General features: G+C 39.9%; 1 protein-coding gene across 1 annotated transcript; it reads left to right on the top strand.

Moving 5' to 3' along the window:
* Positions 1-2,560: 2,560 nt before the first annotated feature.
* On the top strand, positions 2,561-17,151 carry ppp1r16a (protein phosphatase 1, regulatory subunit 16A). Its single transcript, XM_022189994.2, has 11 exons — positions 2,561-2,711; positions 10,366-11,513; positions 12,146-12,216; positions 13,314-13,459; positions 13,762-13,865; positions 14,015-14,139; positions 14,496-14,621; positions 14,694-14,769; positions 14,872-15,001; positions 15,109-15,271; positions 15,382-17,151. Exons 2-11 carry the CDS (start codon positions 11,267-11,269, stop codon positions 15,889-15,891), a joined length of 1,698 nt encoding a protein of 565 aa, XP_022045686.1. The 5' UTR covers positions 2,561-2,711; positions 10,366-11,266; the 3' UTR covers positions 15,892-17,151.
* Positions 17,152-22,649: the final 5,498 nt, after the last annotated feature.

Raw genomic sequence — 22,649 nt, 5'->3', positions numbered from 1 at the left:
TATTTGCATGAGTTGCTGTCTCTCAATTTCTTTTTTTCCCAACACTTTTCTGACAAGTGCTAACAATGCAGTCATATGGCACTTAAGCTCTGATGCCTAAATGTAATCAAGACATAAAATATTAATAGATATATGAAATCTGGTAGCATTTTACATGAAAACAGCATAATGAAAAATTCTGTAGGGAAATATCCAAGGCCAGTTTCCTGGCAAAAAGTTTAAAAGGCTTTATTTCAATGATTATTTCATGATGAAATACAGAAATGCTATCATATTTTAAAATAGAGCTGGGATACAATCCACTTTTAGCAGCATGAACAGTCATCTTCATTGTGAAATTTACTGCACACAGTAGCCTTTAGTCAGTAGTTGCAGCTGCTGACCATTTGAAACCAATAAACTCTCAGGTAGATGCACAATCAGACCACTAGATGGCTCTGCAGAATACAGAAAAAAGCCACATGTATCTGGGAAATGCATAAAAGGACTAAAATTGTGCAATGAAATTTAGCCCGGGATAAACTGTTGCCTGCATTTAATGTATATAAAAATTTACCTCTACAATAATAGTGACTTGAATATCCTCACATATTGAGCATCTAAATATGGAAGCTGCTTTGACCCTGCTTACACCAAAGTGGCCTGTGCTCTGTAATGTCTAATTATTGTACTGTATGTGTGCCTAATACTAAAAAATATCTTCTGTAGAATGCCTGAATCTTGACTGTGATACTATAGCAAACTATTTTGGTGAATGTTATGGTAGTCAGTGTAATCCATGGTGAGGAAATTTGACAGGGATCATCAGCATCACACGAGTTAATTAAAACAGTCAAGCAGGAAATACTTCTTTTGATAATCAGTTTCCCTCCCCACATTATGAAACCAATGCTCCCCAGTAACCAAAATGAACAGTCTCTCCATGACCTACTGTCCTCTCCCCTTCACATTGTTATGTACTTGTATCAGGGTAACAGCAATAAGCCGTCTGCATTTTATAGAGAATGGAGAAGTGGAGCTTTTGACAAAAACCAGACACAGACGTTTCTCCAGTTTGGCTCATTAAGTCCCTGTTCGTTTTGGTTTCAGTTTCTTTGGGCTTCCACCTTGTAGGCTGTGTTATTAGTATTGTTTGTTTTATTACTGATTAACTTCATTATATATTTCTGAGCTTTTATTCTTCACCAGTAACCCTCAGGTCGCATATCCACATGTGTTTTTATCCACATAAGTTGAGGTTTTAATCAAGTGGGGCAAGCCTTTACTGTGTCTGGCTGTGCACTGTGGTACAAACCAATGTAGCTCCTGTTTACAACTAAGTCATCCCCAGTATAGGTGCAGATTTCATGAGGGATGCAAGGGAAACATCTACCTGAAGAAGCAAAAGTCACCATAAAATGTATCTATTGTGCCTGAATTTTGTGTTTTCCTTAACACAATCGCACCTTTTACTCTGTAAACTGGTGGAAGAATCTCAGTGTCATTTGGAAAAACCCATTTATGCTTTCATTACTTGTAGGATGAACTATTGTAATACTCTCCTTTCTAGTCTCCCTAATGCGACCATGCGACATCTGCAGCTCATTCAAATTGCAGCAGCTAGAATACCAACAAACACCAAGAAAACATAATGCATTACTCTGATTCTACTCTTGATCTTTTACAGATGGCTACCAGTTAAATATAGAATTGAATTTAAGGCTCTGTTTATTGTCTATAAATCTCTGAATGGTCCAAAATATGTCTGAGGAATATTTGCTGAGCACAAGTCTGGACGATGTCTAAGATCTGCAGGGATTGGTGGAGTTAGTAGAGCCCAGAGTTTAGACCAGACACAATAAAATGTTATTTTGTTTTGACGGTAGAGGAGCCAGATCCCCTGTGAACTTAGATTTGACCTAAATGTAGCTATTTAGTAAGCAAAAATATCTCTTTTTTTCCACAGTTTAGAATGAATCTGTTTATTTTTTAAAGCCTGTCTAAAATGCCAGCACTTGTATTCCACTTAACATACATCTTATTATGTACTTTATATTTTATCTTCTTTTAATTTTCCATATATTTTGCATTTTTCCACTGTTTTAATTATCAATCAGTGCCAATTCTTCTACAAAATTTGCACATAATTTATTCAAATTGTCTGTACTGTTTGTTTTTTTGACCTAATTTAATTTGATTAATTTCTTTTTATCCTGCTGTATTTTGAATGTGATCATTTGTGTTTTTGTTTGTTTGTTATTGGGCTTGTTTTGTAGTTTGCCTTTAAAGCACTTTGGATAACCTCTGTGTATAATAAGGTGCTGTATAAATTAACTTGACATCAGATCAGCTTAGTGAGTCTGATCTGAAAAGGTTTAACTTCTTACTCCAATGGTTTAGTATTCTTCCTTTGCATTGTTTAATTTCTATACGTCTGATAAGTCCTTGAAATTCTTGTTGGATTTTACTCATTCAGTTTTCGGTGCACAGGTGCCTAAAAATAAAATTTACTCAGTGACTTTACAACAGAGTGGACTGAGCTGTCGGCTTATTGAACTGTGGACTTTGGCGCCCCCTGGTGGAGCTCCTCCTGCGGGGCCAGAGGGCGCAGGTCCGGTTGTTATGGTGAAGCATTTCCCCAGAGGGCTGGAGCTGGAGCAGCGGACAGCAGCTGATTCAGTTTCACCGCCGTAGGTACGCACAGGAGCCGCCACTGACAGGAAACTCCACAGGTAAGATACGACACCTCAGTTTCTATCACTTTACATCGACGTTGCTCTTTGTGGTCGGTTTGTGTGAGTTAGGCTTAGTTTTTACCACCAAACATTTCGTTAATTGTGTTAAACAGCGGCGCGGCTCTGCTTGTCGCGTTGCTGAGCGGCTAACCTGAGGCTAAGGTAACGTTAGCATGACACAACATCAACGGCAGCGCCGCTCAACAGGTGTGTTCTCACCATTTCTTTTAAACAATTAAAAGTCGCCCAGTTCGAATAAAGTCACCGGTGTTAACTTTATCTGCACCCGAGTGCTGTGAATGAAGGCAGGTAGCTTAAATGAGCTGCTTACGTTACCTGTCAGACTAACCACCTGTTGAGCCTGTCTGCGGACCGCTAGGTAGGTTAGCTAATCCGCTGCTCGGTTAATCCTGGACGGTATGAGAAGGGCTAACGTGGCTTCTGGTAAAGCTTTGTTGTTACTAGTGGTGGTGCAAACTGGTTAAATATTGAATAAGTGAAAGGTATAAATCGCTAAACTTTTTAAAAATAAGCTGAATATATCCCACTGTGGTGACAGGACAACGTGCAAACCTACTATCAGGACAGGCGGACTGGCACATTTATTATTTCAGGCTGCTGCTCATAGTTCAATGTTAATGCCGGGTTCATTGCCATCTGCTGCTTGTTTTAGATTAGTTTTTATTATACTTGGTTGGGTAAGATAAGAAAACCTTTATCCACTTGGATGCAATCAACACATCTTCGACATTTTGTCATTGTTAGCAGTTTTAACAGTATTACAGTATATTACTCCTGGTAGCCGTTATCGGGTTGAAATTCCAGTCATTGACCAAATGTGCAGTTTTTCTTTGTGATACTTGGTCGGAAACTATATATATTTTGTGTTTTGGACTGATTACAGGATGCCATGTTGTGCTCTGGGAAATTATGATGATCATTTAGTGATCAATTCTGACATTTTATAGACAATTAAAAGTTGTGAAGATAAGTTAGCAATTAACTGCTAGTGTAAATAGTTTTAATGATAAGTGCACCCGTAATCTTCTGTTAAGAGAAACTATCAAGGCTCAAAATACTTAACACTGTTGGTCAGGATGCCTTGAAGGTTGATTTCAGTGCACTAAAGCTCACAAACTATTTGACTTTAACACCGCGTAACTGACTTATTTACACAAATACTCTGAAAGCCATGTATTCTTGTCAAGCCAGCCTTGCCGGTCTTCTTCTCAAGTAGTGCCACGTGTGGTCAAAGTACCCCTTGAACAGTGATGCCTTGGTATGTATGGTCAAATATTTGCAGGTTTCACAATATAGACCGAGATTAGCCTGTAAGTGCCTTTGATGCACAACGTGATAGCATACACACACACACACACACACACACACACACACACACACACACACACACACACACACACACACACACACACACACACACACACACACACACTCAGTCGTGCATGGTGTCAAAGATCTAGAAGGAAATCATAAAAAGGTCAGATTTCATTTCAACATTCAACACTGTGTTTATGGCTAAGTGAATTGTAGCCTGTGCGAGCTCACATTAAGGCACAGTGGGTGTATTCACGTCCAGTGTTAGCTATCTCAGCTGAACAAGCACTTTATAAGGTATTTTGGAAGGACAAACACGCTAACCTTGCATGTGGAACACGGTGGAGACAGGTCTGGCTATGCAAGATTACCCTTTGTGGAACTTGAAGTAGTCATTATAAAGAGATTTCTTTGTAATCGTAATATATTTTTCCTTCGTGATAAGATAATTCCAAGAAGCCAGATGACTCAAGCAAGTTTGGCTCTGACATTCCTTCTCTAGTGCATGAACTCCTACTTGTTTTTCCCTTTTTTCTCTCTCTCTCACTGAGGCATTTCTTTACCATTATGTCTCCATGTTTGAATGTGAGACATTCTGGAGGCGGATGTCACATACGTCTCATCCTTCAGGCACCGTTCATCCCAGTTTTTTCCCCTTTGCCTCTACATTTGCATGACATGACACAGCTTCCTGCTTAGGAGCAGCCAGAGCAGTTAAAGTAAGCTAGCCTGTATGTCTCCTCCCCATCCTTCCTCCTACTCATATTCTCCTCTATCTCCTTCACATTCTTTCCTCTACATCCTTTTGCCTTCTCATTCCGTATCCTGTCCTCCAGAAAAAGCAGCGACTGTTTGTGTGTTTGTCTATCTCCAAATCTGTCCCCATCATACATCAACCCACACTGTGTTTTTCTCAAGGCCCCTCACTCTCTCCCTACTTTTGGCTACTTGGCAGAATTACTGAGACTTCTGAGTGATTATATGGAGCAGCTCAACCCTTTACACATGACAGGGCTTATTTTAGATCCTCCTCCCTCGCTCTTTTGTTGCCAATCTAATTCTGTCCTTCCTTAAAGGACTATATTAATTTCCTAAGTCATTATCAGCTAATGAGATGAAAGTGACAACATTAAATGACTTGTTTTTGTGCAGTTCATAAGCTAAAGATACACAATTTACTATCTTTAAAGATATGAATAGCTCTACTCCTTCTGTTATTAGTTTTTAAGTTGGACAGTAACCCATCAAAACAACCTTTCTGTGTATTTGGCAGGCAGTTTTAGCCCACTCTGCATTGTTTGTCATCACAGGCAGGATCATTCCCGAATCATCCAGCTACATTGAGTCAGCATTGTTTATTTCAGTGAACTGCTGCACGGCACATCAAACAGCGTGGTGGGCTGATGGTTTTACACAACAGATGCTGTGTTGATTCACGATGACAAACCGTGAAGTAGGCACATACCAGCACGTGTGTCCAGATGTAAGGCTAAACAGGAGTCTAGGCAGAGTTTTCTGTTGTGTTCGTTTAAGTTCAGTCAGTACCACCCACTTCATGAATCTATGAGCTTCAGTGTGTGTGTGTGTGTCCATAGTGCCCTATTCATTCTAGCTGTTGAATGAAACTTTATGTTCCTGAGCAGCTGGAGACAACCCTTCCTGTGAGGTCATTAGGTGGAAAAGTTGGACGGAGGGACATGTTTCCAAACACATAAAATATTAGTTGTGTTTTTAGTGTGTGAGCTGTGCTGCCATGCACGATATTTGTACAATATCAGTGATCTCACCTTGTCTTTTCCCATCTGTCTGGTGTTTGCATGAGTCAGAGAATCACAAGGTTCTTACACTGCCTTGCCACCAACAAATTCCCCATTCGTGCAGGGGTTTAATGTATAAGAGAAAAAACTAACACAATAAGGAAAGGCTAACTTGTGCCACACAAGTTCTCAAATGACCTTTAATTTGGCACATCAATAAGGTAAGATCACAGCATCACAAAGAAATTAATGATAATTGTTGTGGTATTTTTTTAAATGTGCTATTATTTTGATTTAAAAATGCTTTCAACCACAGTAACATTAATAATCTTTACATATTGATACCTATGATAGTTTTGTGAAACGTTTCTCCCTACTTGTTTGTTGAATACAAAATTGCAGAGACTCAAACTTTAATTTTGATCAGCTAACATCCAAACATGATTCTGAACATATTGTTGAAATTGTTGTTGTGCTGGAATTATCTTGGCATGACAATGTGTTTAATCTTTAATCACAACCAGGACCTAAACATGCTCAGAGAGTAGCAGCACAGTGTTCACCATCAGCTGTTTATCTTTCGGTTTCATTCCCAGTTCACTGCTGGGGAAGGTAGGCTGATTAGTGACTGAGCTGCTGCTAGTCTGTCAGACCAAGACAGCAATCTCATGCTGTGAGGATCCTGAAGATTTTTTCCTTCTTTCACCACACCCTGCCTTTTAGTTTGTTTTGTTACAGCTAAATGATGGCTCTGAACTGCACTGTCCTGAGGGCTACTTTCAGAACTGTCTCCACTTCAAGCTCTAAAGCATACTCTGAACTGGAAGGCAGTAGTTAAAGGAGAGTAAAATTGAAAAATACATTCTTGACTTTGTGTTTGACAATGACAGGATTCAGAAAAGAGGAAGGAATGATGACTGAGCTACACTTTAACAGGACTCCTGTACTTGGAGTTAGTCTGTACCAGCAATTTTAAAGCAAACACACTCAGAACAGGCCTTTAGGTAGCTGTCAGCTTAATTCAACATCACCACAAAGTTCTGCAGATTGGTATCTGTTTAATGTATTTAAGTTGCAGGCTAATTACTGTACATCAAGAACTTACATAATTTTAGGAACAGACAGAATTGGCTGTGCTGTGGAACTTACTTTTAGAAATCATGCTCTTGTGCCATGTTAAATTCCTAACATGGTCTTAGCTTGCTGACATTGTTACATTTCCAGATCAGGATGCACTCTGTGTTTTGGTATTTGGCAAGATAAATCATTACCACGCACATTCCTGAAAGCTTTTTAAAAAAGTGTCATTTGCAACTTTCACTTTTTAAACTTACAGATATTGTGTATAAGGATTAGTTTGTTGGTGAAAATCCTATGCTGTTTTTTATGACTGCACTGTAGAGATAAAAAAAAAAAAAAAAAAAAAAACGGGTAATGTTGCAAAGCATGGACTGTAGTGCTACGTAGACTTTAGTGGATGTTTTGTTGGACCCGTCTTCTTAGTGAAAGATAATGCCTGTCATGTTTGTGTACCGGGATTAGCCCAAGTCAACAGTAAACATCATCATGTCTAAGCCTCTGCCTTGCCTCCATTCCCCCTGATACCCTGCACTGATTGGCTTTGGCTGAGATTGGTGTTGTCTAGCTTGTTCTGCTCAGGCAGCTAATGAGGCGACATTGTCCTGTGTGTGTGTGTGTGTGTGTGTGTGTGTGTGTGTGTGTGTGTGTGTGTGTGTGTGTGTGTGTGTGTGTGTGTGTGTGTGTGTGTGTGTGTGTGTGTGTGTGTGTGTGTGTGTGTGTGTGTGTGTGTGTGTGTGTGTGTGTGTGTGTGTGTGTGTGTGTCTCTGTGAATGCAACAGGCCAGAGTGTGATTTTATGTGTGCTACTTTGCATGCGTGACAAGTGTGCCTGTGTTATCACGACTTTTATATAACTTTTATGTAAGCCTAGTTATTATTTCTATTTGTGTAACTAATGAGCCATGGCATTATTATAGAGACACATATTCAGCAAGGTAAATCACTTGTTTAATCTTCCAGCATATCAACAGATATAGACCTTAACCAGCACATCAGTATCAGTTTGGTCTTCGCTGGTCTGTTAACCATGTAAGTGTCAGTGACTTTTGATGTGCTTATTCACTGTTGTCAGGCAGAATTTTAAGTTGTTGGGGAGATCTTTGTCACTCAAGTGACTTTGTGTAATTCAGGTTGTTTGAGGGGTGATGTTTGGACCAAGGCCTAGTCAAACAGACAGATTTATGTTGCTTTCCAAAACATGTTTTCGGTTGGTGTTGTCCTTTAGAATATCCTTCCTCCAAGTTGCTTTCACAGTGGCCTACAATAAAATGTTTATATGTAAATAAAACATGACTTTTTCCTGACCAAAGCCACACACGAAAAAGTGTCATATCCAGAACAGTAGTAGCCTTGCCCTGATGTCCATCCATACAACCACCTTTATCTACACACTTCTTGGATTTTAAAATTGAATGCAGTGTGTTTGTGCAGCACATTGTGATCCGGCAATTATATTAGTGTGCCGTGTAACAGGCACAGCGCAGGTCAGACCAGAAGAGATCCTGCAGTCAGTGGAGGCCGTTTTTCTCTGGGCGAGGGTGGAAACACAGTAAACCGGTTTTATTGTCACGATTATCACATGATCCGTGATTTAGTTCTAAAAAGAAAAAAGATGGAGACAAAAGGGACACGCATTTGTTGTCTGCTCAAACAGTGGCCCACATTTTTCTCCACAAGCTGCTTTGAGTATTATTGTGACTTTGTAGTGAGTTATTTAGACCACAGAAATCTCACGCTTCTAAGTGCCTTCACTGGAACATTGATTGTTACGATGCTAAATAACACTGCAAATCTAAATCCTTAAACTGCAGGCGTTTGTGCATAAAATTCTTGCACCCTTCTTGATTCCTGACCTATGCACTGTCATCAAATTGATGCTGAAGGAAAATTAATCTTGGTTACTTGTTGGTTGTAGCTATTCTTCTTCAAACCTTAAACTTGTGAAGTATTGATAGACTAGTGTCAAACAACATCACGAACAGAAAGCATCTGTTTGCAGAATCTTATTTATTGGAGTTTCAGAATCAGCAAAAATCCATCCTGCATAATATAAGGGATAATAGGTGTATTGTAATCTGTAGATGGTCCAGTATGTCTTATTGTTGTTAGAGTCTGAGTCTGTTTGGAGGTTTTTGTCCACGATTAATGCAATTTGATGTCAGCACGTAAAGAATATTGGTCAAGTGCAGTTTGCCTATTACAATTAGTTATGAAAAATGTCATTAGTTTAATTTGTGAACCAAACTAGCATTTGACATTGTGATCTTTATTCCACCTCTCTTTCAGATTGTGGCTGGAATTAGGCCGCTAATACAGCAGTTAAGTTCCTACAAGGATTTCCCCCTTTCCTCCAATCCTTTCTCCCTTTAAAGCCCCTTAAAATGCCACAAATCTTGTTCTCCTTCTTATTTGTTCATATTGGTTGAAAATGTGATCAAAAACAGGTTAGGCTACCAACTTGCAATCCACAGTTGTTTTCTACAGATTTGGCATTTATCAAGTTTGTATTGAACTTTTGACATGAACATGTATTTAGAGTACTATAGCTTTTTCTCAGGAGAGGCACCGGGATTAAGCAAAGTTGCCTCCTGATCATGTTGGACATGCACCAAACATCCATGTTTAAATGCTGCGCATTCCAAATCCATGGTCATTTGAGTTTGAATGAGGGCCTGCCACTGTGTTCTAAGTGTTATTACCTCAGTCTAAGGAAATCCTTACATTGTAGCTTGTGACAAAGGGTGAGAGGTTAAGTTTGCTAAAAATAGTAGTTGTGTACAGCAAAAGCACAAATGACCAATGTCTGTCAGTCTCCAAGGCAAGAGTTAGTAAGCATTTAGCTGACCATTAAAGACCCAAATGGAAGCTGTCATGGTAGGTTTCTGTTTACTGTGTATCCTAGTGTGCAAATAAATTTTAGATATAACCCCCCTTTTTTATCTTATTTTCACCACTAAACTTAGTGGCTCTGTGGCCTGGGACTACTGACTTGTCAGTCACTCTCTCTATCTCACTGAGTGCCTCTAGTTGACCTTCCTCTCAGCGCTCACAGGCCCAGGCCTAAATAATATATGAGCAGCCTGGAAAGAGCCGAGTGTATGTGAGCCATGCAGCTCAGCTTGGAAGTTAACGAAAGGTAATGAGAGCGATCTCACTGACCGAGGTTGCCAGGGTTAGAACTTGCACTGAAACATGTCACATGCTAGCTGTTTAGTCGCCTTTGCCGCAATATCCCTGCCTCAGTCTCATTATGTGGACAGAAAAGTGTATGTTGGGCTACAGGGTGTGTCAATCATTAATGAAAAGCATTTCACCATCTCAGGTTTCCTTCAGGAGAGGAGTGGGAGAGGAGGGAGTAGGGGGAAGGAGCTCAGGGGTTAAAGATAACAGGATTAGAAGGGCAGTGTGTGTACATTATACTGTAACACGGCACTCACATTTTCTCCCCATGCTTTCTTTCTTCTCTCTCCCTGCCCACAGACAGAAGACAATCTCATTGAGGAACAAGTCGTTGAAGCTTTCATTCCCAGCTCTCACATTCTGAAGATCTACCAAAAAGTGCAGCACCACCACACCACCAGTAACAAGTTTCTGAAGGTTCTCTGTTCACCATCAAAGGATATTTGAATCATGTCACTATCTACAGTAACTGGACCAGGCCTTGTCCTGAGAATGCCCCTTTTTATTGTCATTTAACATCTTGGTTGACCTTGTGGATTTGTTGGTCACTGCCGCACACGGATTCTCAAATATTACCCCTTTGTCAGATCCAAGTCTCTGACACAATGACCACAAGTATGGATTAAAAGTTGAAATAGAGAATCTACGCAGGAGAAAAGTTTGATTTTGCCTTTCCAGCTCTTCCTTCTTCCTCTCTGTCTCTCTTCCCTACAGTGGATCCTCAAAGTTTCCCACAGTTGAAATGGATGAGAGGACTGACAGTTGGTTGAAATCCACAGCTTGGATTGTTTTTGGATACCTCTCTGCCATTATTTTGCTTTGGCACAGTTATGTGAAAGATGGGCAAGAGACACTGCCATAGTTTCATGTTTTTGCTTCCTTCGGAAATCATGGAGATATCCGTCACCTGATTGTACACCACAATTAGTTTTGTTCCTTTATTCTTTGGACATTTTTGCTATTTGTTTTTTTTCTCCACAAAAGGATACTTTTTCAAATAAACTGCAGCATCTTTTTTGTGGTCTCCCACAGGCCGTAATGTAGGCCTGTTTGGCCTGTCAGAGGGCTCTCTTAAGGGGCACGAGGGAGTCATATGAGAAATTTGGAGCTCTGAAAGGATTTAATATCCTTCACGGACTAAGTGAAACAGACAGGAAAATAGTAGCAAAGCCGCTGTAGCTGGTGGTTGTGTTGTGGCAAAATGGCAGCAGATCACGGCGAGCTACTGGCTGAGATGTCAACAATCGGGCGTCTGAGCGCCACAGAACGCCTAAAGCACGCCCAGAAGCGTCGCGCTCAGCAGCTGAAGGCTTGGGCACAGATGGAAAAGGATGCAGCACGAGGGTCAAGAGCCAAAGCAGATAAGAAGAAGCCACGCACCACCAAAGTGAAATTCCCCAACGCTGTCACCCTGCTAGACGCAACTGCCCGCAATGACTTGAATGAGGGTAGGTAAAAACATGCTACCAGAAACACACAGAGATCTTATTAGAGCATAATTTTATCTCATGAAGAGCTTTAAAGTTAACCTTTATCAGAACAGGATTAAACCAATTGAGCAGAAGTATTTGAGGGAACTTCAGACAGGAGGGGATAATAAAGCATCAAAGTGCAGCTGTGTACTAATCCAGTACTTTCACAACTGAACTAAACCAATAAAAATCCTAGAAACATGTGGAAGTAGGTCATGGGAGACCGTGGCCTCTTCGTCAGACTTTATTGTATTGTACTGAGTTGCTACTGGCTTTTCCTGAGACATAAGCACTTATCAGTTGATGACGCGGTGCTCTGTCATACCAACAATTGAAAGGAAACGATTCATGCATAATTTATACTGGATACGTCAGAGATTAATTGTAATACATGAGGCATTTTGTTTTCAAGGGCTTTATGGTCAGCTGCAGGATCAAGGCTAATTATAGTGGAAAGTCTTTTCATGGTTCATGGTCATTGTTATTCTACACACCAACTTGATATCATTCGTGGTCTCTATTTATGGCACGTGTCGTAACATTTATATAGAAAGGGCTCTGCTCAGTTGGTCAACTGTAATGCTCTTTGTGTGATTGAATTTTTCTAGTGAGGGAGCTTCTTAACAGCGGTGTCAGCCCAGATCTTGTCAACGAGGATGGACTGACAGCCCTTCATCAGGTACACAAACACCTTGCTGAGGGACTCACAAGTGCAGCAACAAAGACATGATACCTCACTGGCTTCCCATCAGTTAGCACTGCAAGTTCTGCTACAACTGAAATAACTCATATTTGTAGCTGTTAGAAATCAAGCATTTCCATGGATTCTTTTTGGATTCTTTATCTGATAATCGAGTGCCTCACAACATACAGAAATAATGTAATAAACATGAAAATGTGTCATCTGGCATTATTGAGTTCTACACAAATTCGAGTTGTGCTTAAATCATGATGTTTCTATCCACTGGACATTCTCAAAACATGGTGAACATACACTGCTGAAAGGATTTAAGCCAGCCAGTTTGACATGCACGGGTACCTCCTCCCACATGGTCGGCACCTACTACAAGCACAACCTTGCAATAGACAGGATGACTGAACAGTTTGTGACTGTCCTTAAGGACTGCGAGGTCACCTCTGTTCAGTGTCTGTTTTTGTGTTTTTTGCCATCACAGCTTTGAGCTTGCATGGCACTACTTGCCTTTATTACGTCTGTACTTTTACTAATCTTTAGTTGGTTTACATAAAGATAACTTTGCTCTATTTTAGTTAGAGGGACAAAAGTTGGAAGAGTAAGGGCAACTTTTTGAGCTTGAATTCCTGTTCTGTACCTGGCAATTATAGTAAGATTCAGAGGAAAACGCCTGTGTTTTTTGTTTGAGATCTTAAGACACACAGAACTAAAGCTGTCCATGTGTCGGTTTAAATAGGAATCTCTAATCCTTTTTTTGCTCTCTGTGCCGTTACCTTCTAAGTTAACACATAAAAATGCTACTACACACTTATGAGAGGAGTGTTTGTCGGTACAGAGAGCTCTTTATAAAACCAGTTGACGCCGCTCTTCTCCTTGGAAAATTTAGTGTTTACACAGCAGAGGGCTGAGCCATGCATGCTAATTTTTTTCTTTTGCCAAAAATAATGATGCATAGATTTATCCACTTCTGTCTGTGCTTTTTTAAATCAACACTTTATGTTTTCTGTGTTTGTCAGTTACTCTTAAGTGTGATGTATGTGATTTCCATTCCTATGTATGAACACCTAACTCTCTGTTTTCAGTGCTGCATCGATGATTTTGTGGAGATAGTGCAGTGCCTGCTGGATGCTGGTGCCTGTGTGAATGCCTGTGACAGTGAGCTGTGGACGCCGCTGCACGCTGCTGCCACCTGTGGACACACTGGACTGGTGCAGCTCCTGATTCAAGCGTGAGTTTGGACATGAATTTTAAAAATCTGTTCTGTTTCACATAAACCTTAGTAAATGTTTTAACCTTCCAGTCAGGCAGAATGGATTTTCTTTTCTTAACTGCAACATAAACAAACTTTCTTTGAAAGAAAATGTAGTTTACATAAAAATGCAAATATGCCTGCAGTTTGACTCGGGAAGCACTTTGTTTTGTAGGTCAGGGTGTGTCGCTCTAATCCACTGCTCTTTGCATATGAGTGCATGGATGCATGCAAGCTTGTGCTGCGTATTTATGTATGTGGGTGTGTGTGCATGATTTCAGTGGGGCTGACCTGCTGGCTGTTAATGCGGATGGCAACATGCCCTATGACCTCTGTGAGGACGAGGCCACCCTCGAGCTGCTGGAGATGGTTATGGCTGAACAGGGTTAGTAAGCCAAGTCAAAACAGTACTATTATCGACGTGTCAGAATGGGTTGGAGTTTTATTAATAGATTTTCTTTGACTATTGCATTTTTGTGCCACAGCTGTTATTATCTGTGCTATCTTTGATTCTGTGTGTGTTTTCTCGTGCAGGGATAACTCAGGACCGTATAGATGAATGCAGGGGGGCTAAAGAGACGGCCATGGTGGCTGACATTCGGGCTCTTGTGGAGAGCGGAGCAGACTTGAACGCACAGGACAACAATGGGGCAACTCTGGTGAGACTCACATATGCAGATGAACACAACTTACACAATGTGGTTTAAATAACGTGTCAGCTTAGAGAGTTTACCTCTATGTGATCTCTAGAAATTGTCAAAACACAGAATATTAATGCAATAATTTACAAATTGAGGAACAGTTGAAATGTTGCACAATGTCTGTATTTTCTCGATACTTCCAGACCAGTAGTATAACATTTAACCAACAAACATTTGGTTAAAGGGGTTTTTTAAAAAAAGGAAAATAGCAGAAGCATTGTATTTTTTTCTTTTATTTGCCTCAAGTTCTAAAATGCATTCCTTGGTTAACATGCTGCTTTAGTGTTATTTATTCTATATTGATTTCCTTACAGCTCCATATCGCATCTGCCAATGGCTATGTGTCTGTGGCAGAGCTGTTACTAGAGAACAGTGCACAGGTGGAGGTGAAGGACTCTGACGGCTGGACGCCGCTACATGCTGCCTCCTGCTGGGGACAGGTTAGTACTGCAGTCATATAAAAAAACATTACCACTTTTCTAAACTGAACATTAACAGTGTTTGTTTCATAGATCCAACTGGTGGAGCTGCTGGTGGCCCATGGAGCGAGTCTGAACGCAAAGTCTGTCCTAGAGGAGACGCCTCTGGGTGAGAGCAGTTTTTTGGAACCTGTTTTTCTTTTATATTTCTCTTCTGTATAACTGTAAGAGTCATTTAAGTGTCTAACTTTTACTCCTTGTGCCTCCTCAGATGTATGCATGGATGAGGAGGTCAGAGCCAAACTGATGGACTTGAAGCACAAACACGATGCCATCATGAAGAGCCAAGACAGACAGAAGGGCACGCTGCAAAGACGAGCATCGAGTACTGGGAGCAGAGGGTGAGAAAGAAGCTGAGGGGAGCCACAGGGAGATAAATGTACAAGAAAGTTTTAGGAGTTTGGTGTTGAACTACTCCTCTCTGTTTCTCTCTCATTTGTCGATACAGTAAGGTGGTGCGTCGTGTCAGTGTGAACGAGCGCTCCAGTCTTTACCGGCGGGAGCATCACAAAGAGGCCATGGTGTGGCAGGAGCGTGGCCGACAGCCTGAGCCCCAGGACGACGACGATGACAGACAGACTGACAATGAGCTGCACCAGCATGCCACTATGGTAACTGATCTGGATTTTGAAAATGCTTCTCCATGCAGTTTTTGTCACATTCTCACACAGTGTCAGATGATTAAACTGTATGTTTTGTTGTTTGTATGTTCCTGTTTCAGGTTGCTGGTGGTGCAGCTACGTCACATATAGAGGAACTGGAGTCTGCGGATAGGAAACTCGTCTCGACCCTGGGGAATGGAGAGACCTCTGTTTCTCTCACCTCCTCTGTGCCTGGAGAGCTGTGGATCGGTGAAGGTCCCATGGAGCGCAGCGCCTCCTACCAGCTCAGCCCCACATCAGCAGAGGGTGAAGGTTCAGACAGTATGACTCGGGAGAAATCACACCACACCCTGGCTGACCTGAAGCGCCAGCGGGCAGCCGCTAAGCTCAATAAATACCCAGCACCTCAGCCACCCCTGCACCCTCCCTTAGAGGAGGAGCCTTCTGTTGCACCGGCAGAGGTGGCAACCACTCAGGCTCAGCCAGAGCCCCAAATGACCCCTGTCTCAGCGGTCTCCCCCAGCCAGGTGTACTTCACCCCAGCCAGCGGAGATCCTCCTCTACTGAAACTTCGAGCCCCCGAGGAGGAGCAATCCAACAATAAGGAGCCTTGCTGTGGACTCATGTAGTTCACCTCACACACTGCCTACAGAGGACAGAAGCTGGACATGTTACACCCCAAAGTGGCAAACCCTTTTGAAAACAGACACGCTTTAAATGAATCACTGAAGTTAAGGCCACATGCCAATGAGGGTTCATTCTACACTGCAGTCCAAGTACTAAACTCATTCTATGTCCTCATTTCCTCTGCACTTATCTTTTCCTTTCACAAAACTTAATACACATCTCATACTAGACATTCACACTGAAGGGCTGCTTACGCTGCTGCACATCATGTGGTTCTAGTGTTGCAATCATAAAGCTCTGCTCCTCTCAGTCTTCTTGGTCTTTTTTTTTACTCATATCTTACTTAATTACTCAATTAGACTCACTGAAAAGTCTTAGAATCATGTGAAAGATTAGAAATCCTCAAATCTGAATGAAAATTAATTGTAACTGATTTATCTTAAATTCAAAACAAGGCTCTGTTTTCTTTGCTGAATAAATGGTGTTAAAGGTACGTGGTCTACATTTGCAGACATTCACATTATAAGCACGAGGTTTTGGTGTGTGGGAGGTTGGTTGCACTAGTTTCAGTTTATAATACAGCTATTCTGAATTTTCATTTACACAAATATGGATTGTTTCCTTGCTTGATTTTTCTTCATAAACAGAAAATATATTGTAACAGTCTTGTTACTTTTCAGTGCACAAAAAGGCCTACATTTCAAGTTTTGTAATGGTGCAATTTGTAAATTAAACATTTGTCTTTAATGCAAGATAATTGATATTTCAAAGGAATATTGTACTCCGCTTATCGTTATCACGACCAGATTACTATTTTTCTGTCAGTATTTCTTTTTTTTCTACCATCAGAATGGAATTGCATTATTTATTCTATCTGATGCTGAGAGTAAGTGACTTGTACCATTGTTGAAGAAAAATATAACTCTGTAAAGAAAAAAAAGTGAAGGCAAAATATTTTTATGGTCACAGAATTATCAGAGAGATGGTGTTTAGTTTTATTGTCAAACCAAGTCAACTTGTCACATGATTGTCTATCAAAGGTTGGTGCCTTCATTAGGTAGCTTATTTAATGTAGGTTTGCAATGCTTGCACGTAGTCCCACGTGTAAACTTGGTGAGCAGTGGGATTAAATGATCTGTCGGACATGGACTTGATGTACTGTCAATGCACTCCAATTTCTGTATTGTATTTCAGTTTTGTTAGTGATTTTTACTGATCCCTGTTTAGAAAACCGAAACATAAAAAGATGTTTTCACAAACGATTTTTGTGTTTTTTAATGCAATTGTTTAGTGTATTTGGAAAGTATGACTGCTCATATCTGTGGTTATTTTTTGACAGGAGGGAATCGGATGAAGGATTGCATTAGATTTCACGTTTTTGAAACCTTTCGTTTAACAAAACAACTCCTGAGACTGTTTAAATTTAGGCTCATGTTGGAATCCAGGTCAGGGTCAGATAGTGACCTCATGTTCAGAGAAAGAGGCTGACCTTTACCCCTGGAGTCTGTATGCTTTAACTTGTTTACCTTAAGTTGAGGAGGTCTTCCTCTCGTGGTAAAAGTGAGCCGTTGTGCATTTTTCACACTTGGCCACCCGTGCCTTTGCTCTTCCCCTTACATCAGACACCCCATCACTTTCTGAACATCTCCGATGTCACATTGTGTTCTGATCTGTCTGCCAGCGTAGCAGCTGATCCTCAGGAAACACCCCAGCAAGTGTTAGTTATAGAAGCAGTACATGTAGAAACAATTATTTGAACCCTAGTTTCAAGTTATCTCATAGGCTGTAGCCTTATGATTAAAACTTATTGAAGTAGTTATCATTAGGATACACCAGAATTACCCTCATGCTCTCCTATACACTTTAACGCACAGATCGTAAGGCTGCCCCTTAACGGCAGAGTACGTGAATCTGTCTGTGTGAAACATTACTCAAAAACGGAGCAACAGACTAAGATGAAATTTTCAGGGAAGGTCAGAAATGACACGAGGATCATTTTTATTAAATATTTCATCTGTCATAAATGATGCGTGAACTGAGCAGCCTTGGCAGAGTACTGTGCTCTCCGAATGCTTTTCCAGTTTATGTCGTTCAAAATATCACAAAAACCTCATAGTCTAGTATGTTGTCCAAAATGTCACAAAAACATCATAGTTTACTATGTCACCAAAATGTGAAAAAATATAGTTTAGTGTGTCATCCAAAATGTGAAAAAACGACATAATTTGGTATGCCACCCAAAATGTCACAAAAACATCATAGTTTAATATGTCGTCCAACAAGCAGAACAAAGGTGCTCCAGTAGCTCAACTGGTTCAGAGGAGCACTTGTAAACAGGACTGTGTCAGGTCTACAGGTTCAAGTCCAGCTAATGGCCCATATACTGTAGCTTCTCCCTGCTTTACAATCTTATTCTCTACTTAACGATTGAATAAAACCAACAAAAGGTCCGAAAAAACAGTTATGCCTTCCAAAATGTGAAAATATAGTTTAGTGTGTCGTCCAAAAACATCATAGTTTAGTATGTCGTCCAAAATGTGGAAAAGACGTCATAGTTTAGGTTGTCGTCCAAAATGTGACAAAAACGTCATAGTTTAGTATGTTGTTCAAAATATCACAAAAACCTCATAGTTTGGTATGCCACCCAAAATATCACAAAAACATCATAGTTCACTATGTCGTCTAACAAACCGAACAAAGGTGCTCAACTAGTTCGGTGGAGCACTCGAATGTCGTCCAAAATATCACAACAACGTCATAGTTTAGTATGTCGACCAAAATATGAAAAAAGTCAGAGTTTTGCATGTCGTCCAAAATGTGGAAAAAACGTCATAGTTACCTCCGCCAAGGCGGTTATGTGACACCCAGCGTTTGTGTGTGCGGAAGAGCTGATTTAATTTTGGTGGCAATCCGGAAAGGATCCTGGATTCTGGATCACTTTGAATTTTTTAGTATGTAGTTTAGTATGTGGTCCAAAATAGGACAAAAACATCATAGGTTAGTATGTCGTCCAACAAATTGGAGCAAGGTGTCCAGATAGCTCAACTGGTTAAGAAGGTAATTTGTAAACAGAACTGTGTCAGACATGCAGGTTCAATTCCTGCTCATGCTCCTTTACTGCATGGGTTTCCTGTTTTCCTCTCTATCCTTGGCGGAGGTCTGCACTCTCTGAGTGCTTTTCTAGTTTAGTATGTCGTCCAAAATGTGGAAAAGACATCATAGTTTGGTATGTTGTCCAAAATGTGACAAAAATGTCATAGTTTAGTATGTCGTCCAAAATATCACAAAAACATCATAGTTTAGTATGTCGTCCTACAAATAAAACAAAGGTGTCCAGGTAGCTCAACTGGTTCAGAGGAGCACTTATAAACAGGACTGTGTCGGAAATGCAGGTTCGAGTCCAGCTAATGGCCCTTTATTGCAGCTTCTCCCTGCTTTACAATCTTATTCTCTACTTAACGATTGAATAAAACCAACAAAAGGTCCCAAAAAACAGTTATGTCTTCCAAAATGTGAAAATATAGTTTAGTATGTCGTCCAAAATATGACAAAAACATCATAGTTTAATATGTCGTCTAATAAACCAAACAAGGGCTGCACAGTGATGTAGTGGTTAGCACTTTCGCCTTGCAGCAAGAAGATCCCTGGTTCGAATCCTGGGGTGGGCCTGGGATCTTTCTGCATGGAGTTTGCATGTTCTACCTGTGCATGCGTGGGTTTTCTCTGGGCACTCCGGCTTTCTCCCACAGTCCAAAAATATGCTGAAGTTAATTGGGTACTCTAAATTGCCCGTAGGTGTGAATGAGATTGTTCATCTATACATGTAGCCCTGCGACAGACTGGCGACCTGTCCAGGGTGTCCCCTGCCTTCGCCCGAGTCAGCTCAGCTGGGATAGGCTCCAGCACGACCCGCGACCCTAGTGAGGATAAAGCGGTGTATGGAGGATGGATAAACCGAACAAAGGTGCCCAACTAGTTCGGCGGAGCACTCCTATGTTGTCCAAAACATCATAGTTTAGTATGGCGCCCAAAAAGTGACAAAAACGTCATAGTTTAGATTGTCGTCCAAAATATGAAAAAAAGTCATAGTTTAGCATGTCATCCAAAATGTGACAAAAACCTCATAGTTTAGTGTGTCATCCAAAATAAGACAAAAACGTCATAGTTTAGATTGTCGTCTAAAATATGAAAAAAGTCAGTTTAGCATGTCGTCCAAAATGTGGAAAAGACATCATAGTTTAGTATGTCATCCAAAATGTCACAAAAACGTCATAGTTTAGTATGTCGTCCAAAATGTCACAAAAACGTCATAGTTTAGTATGTCATCCAAAATAAGACCAAAATGTCATAGTTTAGTATGTCGTCCAACAAACAGAACAAAGGTGCCCAGGTAGCTCAACTGGTTCAGAGGAGCACTTGTAAACAGGACTCTGTCAGAAATGCAGGTTTGAGTCCGGCTAATGGCCCTTATACTGTAGCTTCTTCCTGCTTTACTAGCTTATTCTCTACTTAACGACTGAATAAAACCAACAAAACAGTTATGTCTTCCAAAATGTGAAAATATAGTTTAGTATGTCGTCCAAAATGTGACAAAAACATCATAGTTTAGCATGTCGTCCAAAATGTGACAAAAACGTCATAGTTTAGTATGTCGTCCAAAATATGACAAAAACGTCATAGTTTAGTATGTCGTCCAAAATGTGAAAAAAACATCATAGTTTAGTATGTCGTTCAAAATGTGGAAAAAAAATCATAGTTTAGTATGTCGTCCAAAATATGACAAAAACGTCATAGTTTAGCATGTCGTCCAAAATGTGACAAAAACGTCATAGTTTAGTATGTCGTCCAAAATATGACAAAAACGTCATAGTTTAGTATGTCGTCCAAAATGTGAAAAAAACATCATAGTTTAGTATGTCGTTCAAAATGTGGAAAAAAAATCATAGTTTAGTATGTCGTCCAAAATGTGACAAAAACATCATAGTTTACTATGTCGTCCAAAATGTGGAAAAAAAATCATAGTTTAGTATGTCGTCCAAAATGTGACAAAAACATCATAGTTTAGTATGTCGTCCAAAATGTGACAAAAACATCATAGTTTAGTATGTCGTCCAAAATGTGGAAAAAAATCATAGTTTAGTATGTCGTCCAAAATGTGACAAAAACGTCATAGTTTAGTATGTCGTCCAAAATGTGGAAAAAAAATCATAGTTTAGTATGTCGTCCAAAATGTGACAAAAATGTCATAGTTTAGTATGTCGTCCAAAATGTGACAAAAATATCATAGTTTAGTACGTCGTCCAAAATGTGGAAAAAATGTCATAGTTTAGTATGTCGTCCAAAATATGACAAAAACGTCATAGTTTAGTATGTCGTCCAAAATGTGACAAAAACGTCATAGTTTAGGTTGTCGTCCAAAATAAGAAAAAAACGTCATAGTTTAGCATGTCGTCCAAAATGTGGAAAAGGCGTTATAGTTTAGTATGTCGTTCAAATTGTGGAAAAGACGTCATAGTTTCGTATGTCGTCAAAAATATGAAAAAAATTCATAGTTAGCATGTCGTTCAAAATATCACAAAAACATCATAGTTTACTATGTCATCCAAATTTTGGAAAAGAGGTCATAGTTTAGTATGTTGTCCAAAATATGAAAAAAACATCATAGTTTAGTATGTCGTCTAAAATATGAAAAAAAGTCATAGTTTAGTATGTCATCAAAAATATGAAAAAAATTCATAGTATATCGTTCAAAATATCACAAAAACATCATAGTTTACTGTGTCGTCCAAAATGTGACAAAAACATCATAGTTCAGTATGTCGTCCAAAATATGACAAAAACGTCATAGTTTAGCATGTCGTCCAAAATGTGGAAAAGACGTTATAGTTTAGCATGTTGGCAAAAATGTCACAAAAACGTCATACTTTAGTATGTCGTCCAAAATATGAAAAAAAGTCATAGTTTAGTATGTCGTCCAAAATCTGAAAAAAACATCATAGTATGTACGTCATAGTTTCGTATGTCGTCAAAAATATGAAAAAAATTCATAGTTAGTATGTCGTTCAAAATATCACAAAAACATCATAGTTTAGTATGTCGTCCAAAATATGACAAAAATGTCATAGCTTAGTATGTCATCCAAAATATGAAAAAAACGTCATAGTTTAGAATGTCGTTCAAAATATGAAAAAAAACATCATAGTTCAGTATGTCGTCCAAAATATGAAAAAAATGTCATAGTTTAGTATGTCGTCCAAAATGTGAAAAAATATAATGCTTTGGTATGTCGTAGTTACTCTGCCAGGGGAGTTATGTAACGATAGGCTTACGTTTGTCTCTGAATTCATCTGTCTGTCCGTGTGCAACATTACTCAAAAACAGATTTGGATGAAATTCAACTGTGGGGGGGTTTCTGAGTTCCATCAATTCCTGCCACCCACTACATATTTAGGTCATGCAATGTAGCAAACCTCAGCCAGACAATGGTGAAGCTCCTGATGTTTCCCAAAACCTTTTTTTATGTTCCGCTGTCAGCCTTATTTTGAACACAAATTCACCTTTCTGTTCTTCACTCCTTCCTGCAGGAAACACCCTAAGAGCTTGTCCACAGTTTAAACACATCCTTTGCTAGACAGCCACAGCGTGGAAACATTTTCTTTCATCTTTATGTGAATTTTCGGACTTCGTCATGTCAAGGAACCGCTTCTTAGATAAACACTTCCTGTGCTGCTGGAATGGTGACAAAATAAAAGCCTGCATC

The sequence above is a fragment of the Acanthochromis polyacanthus genome, chromosome 20, assembly GCF_021347895.1.
Source record: "Acanthochromis polyacanthus isolate Apoly-LR-REF ecotype Palm Island chromosome 20, KAUST_Apoly_ChrSc, whole genome shotgun sequence".
NCBI classification, from domain to species: Eukaryota; Metazoa; Chordata; class Actinopteri; family Pomacentridae; genus Acanthochromis; species Acanthochromis polyacanthus.
Note: the sequence above shows the minus strand (reverse complement) of the source record. Positions and strands in the feature narration are given on the sequence as shown.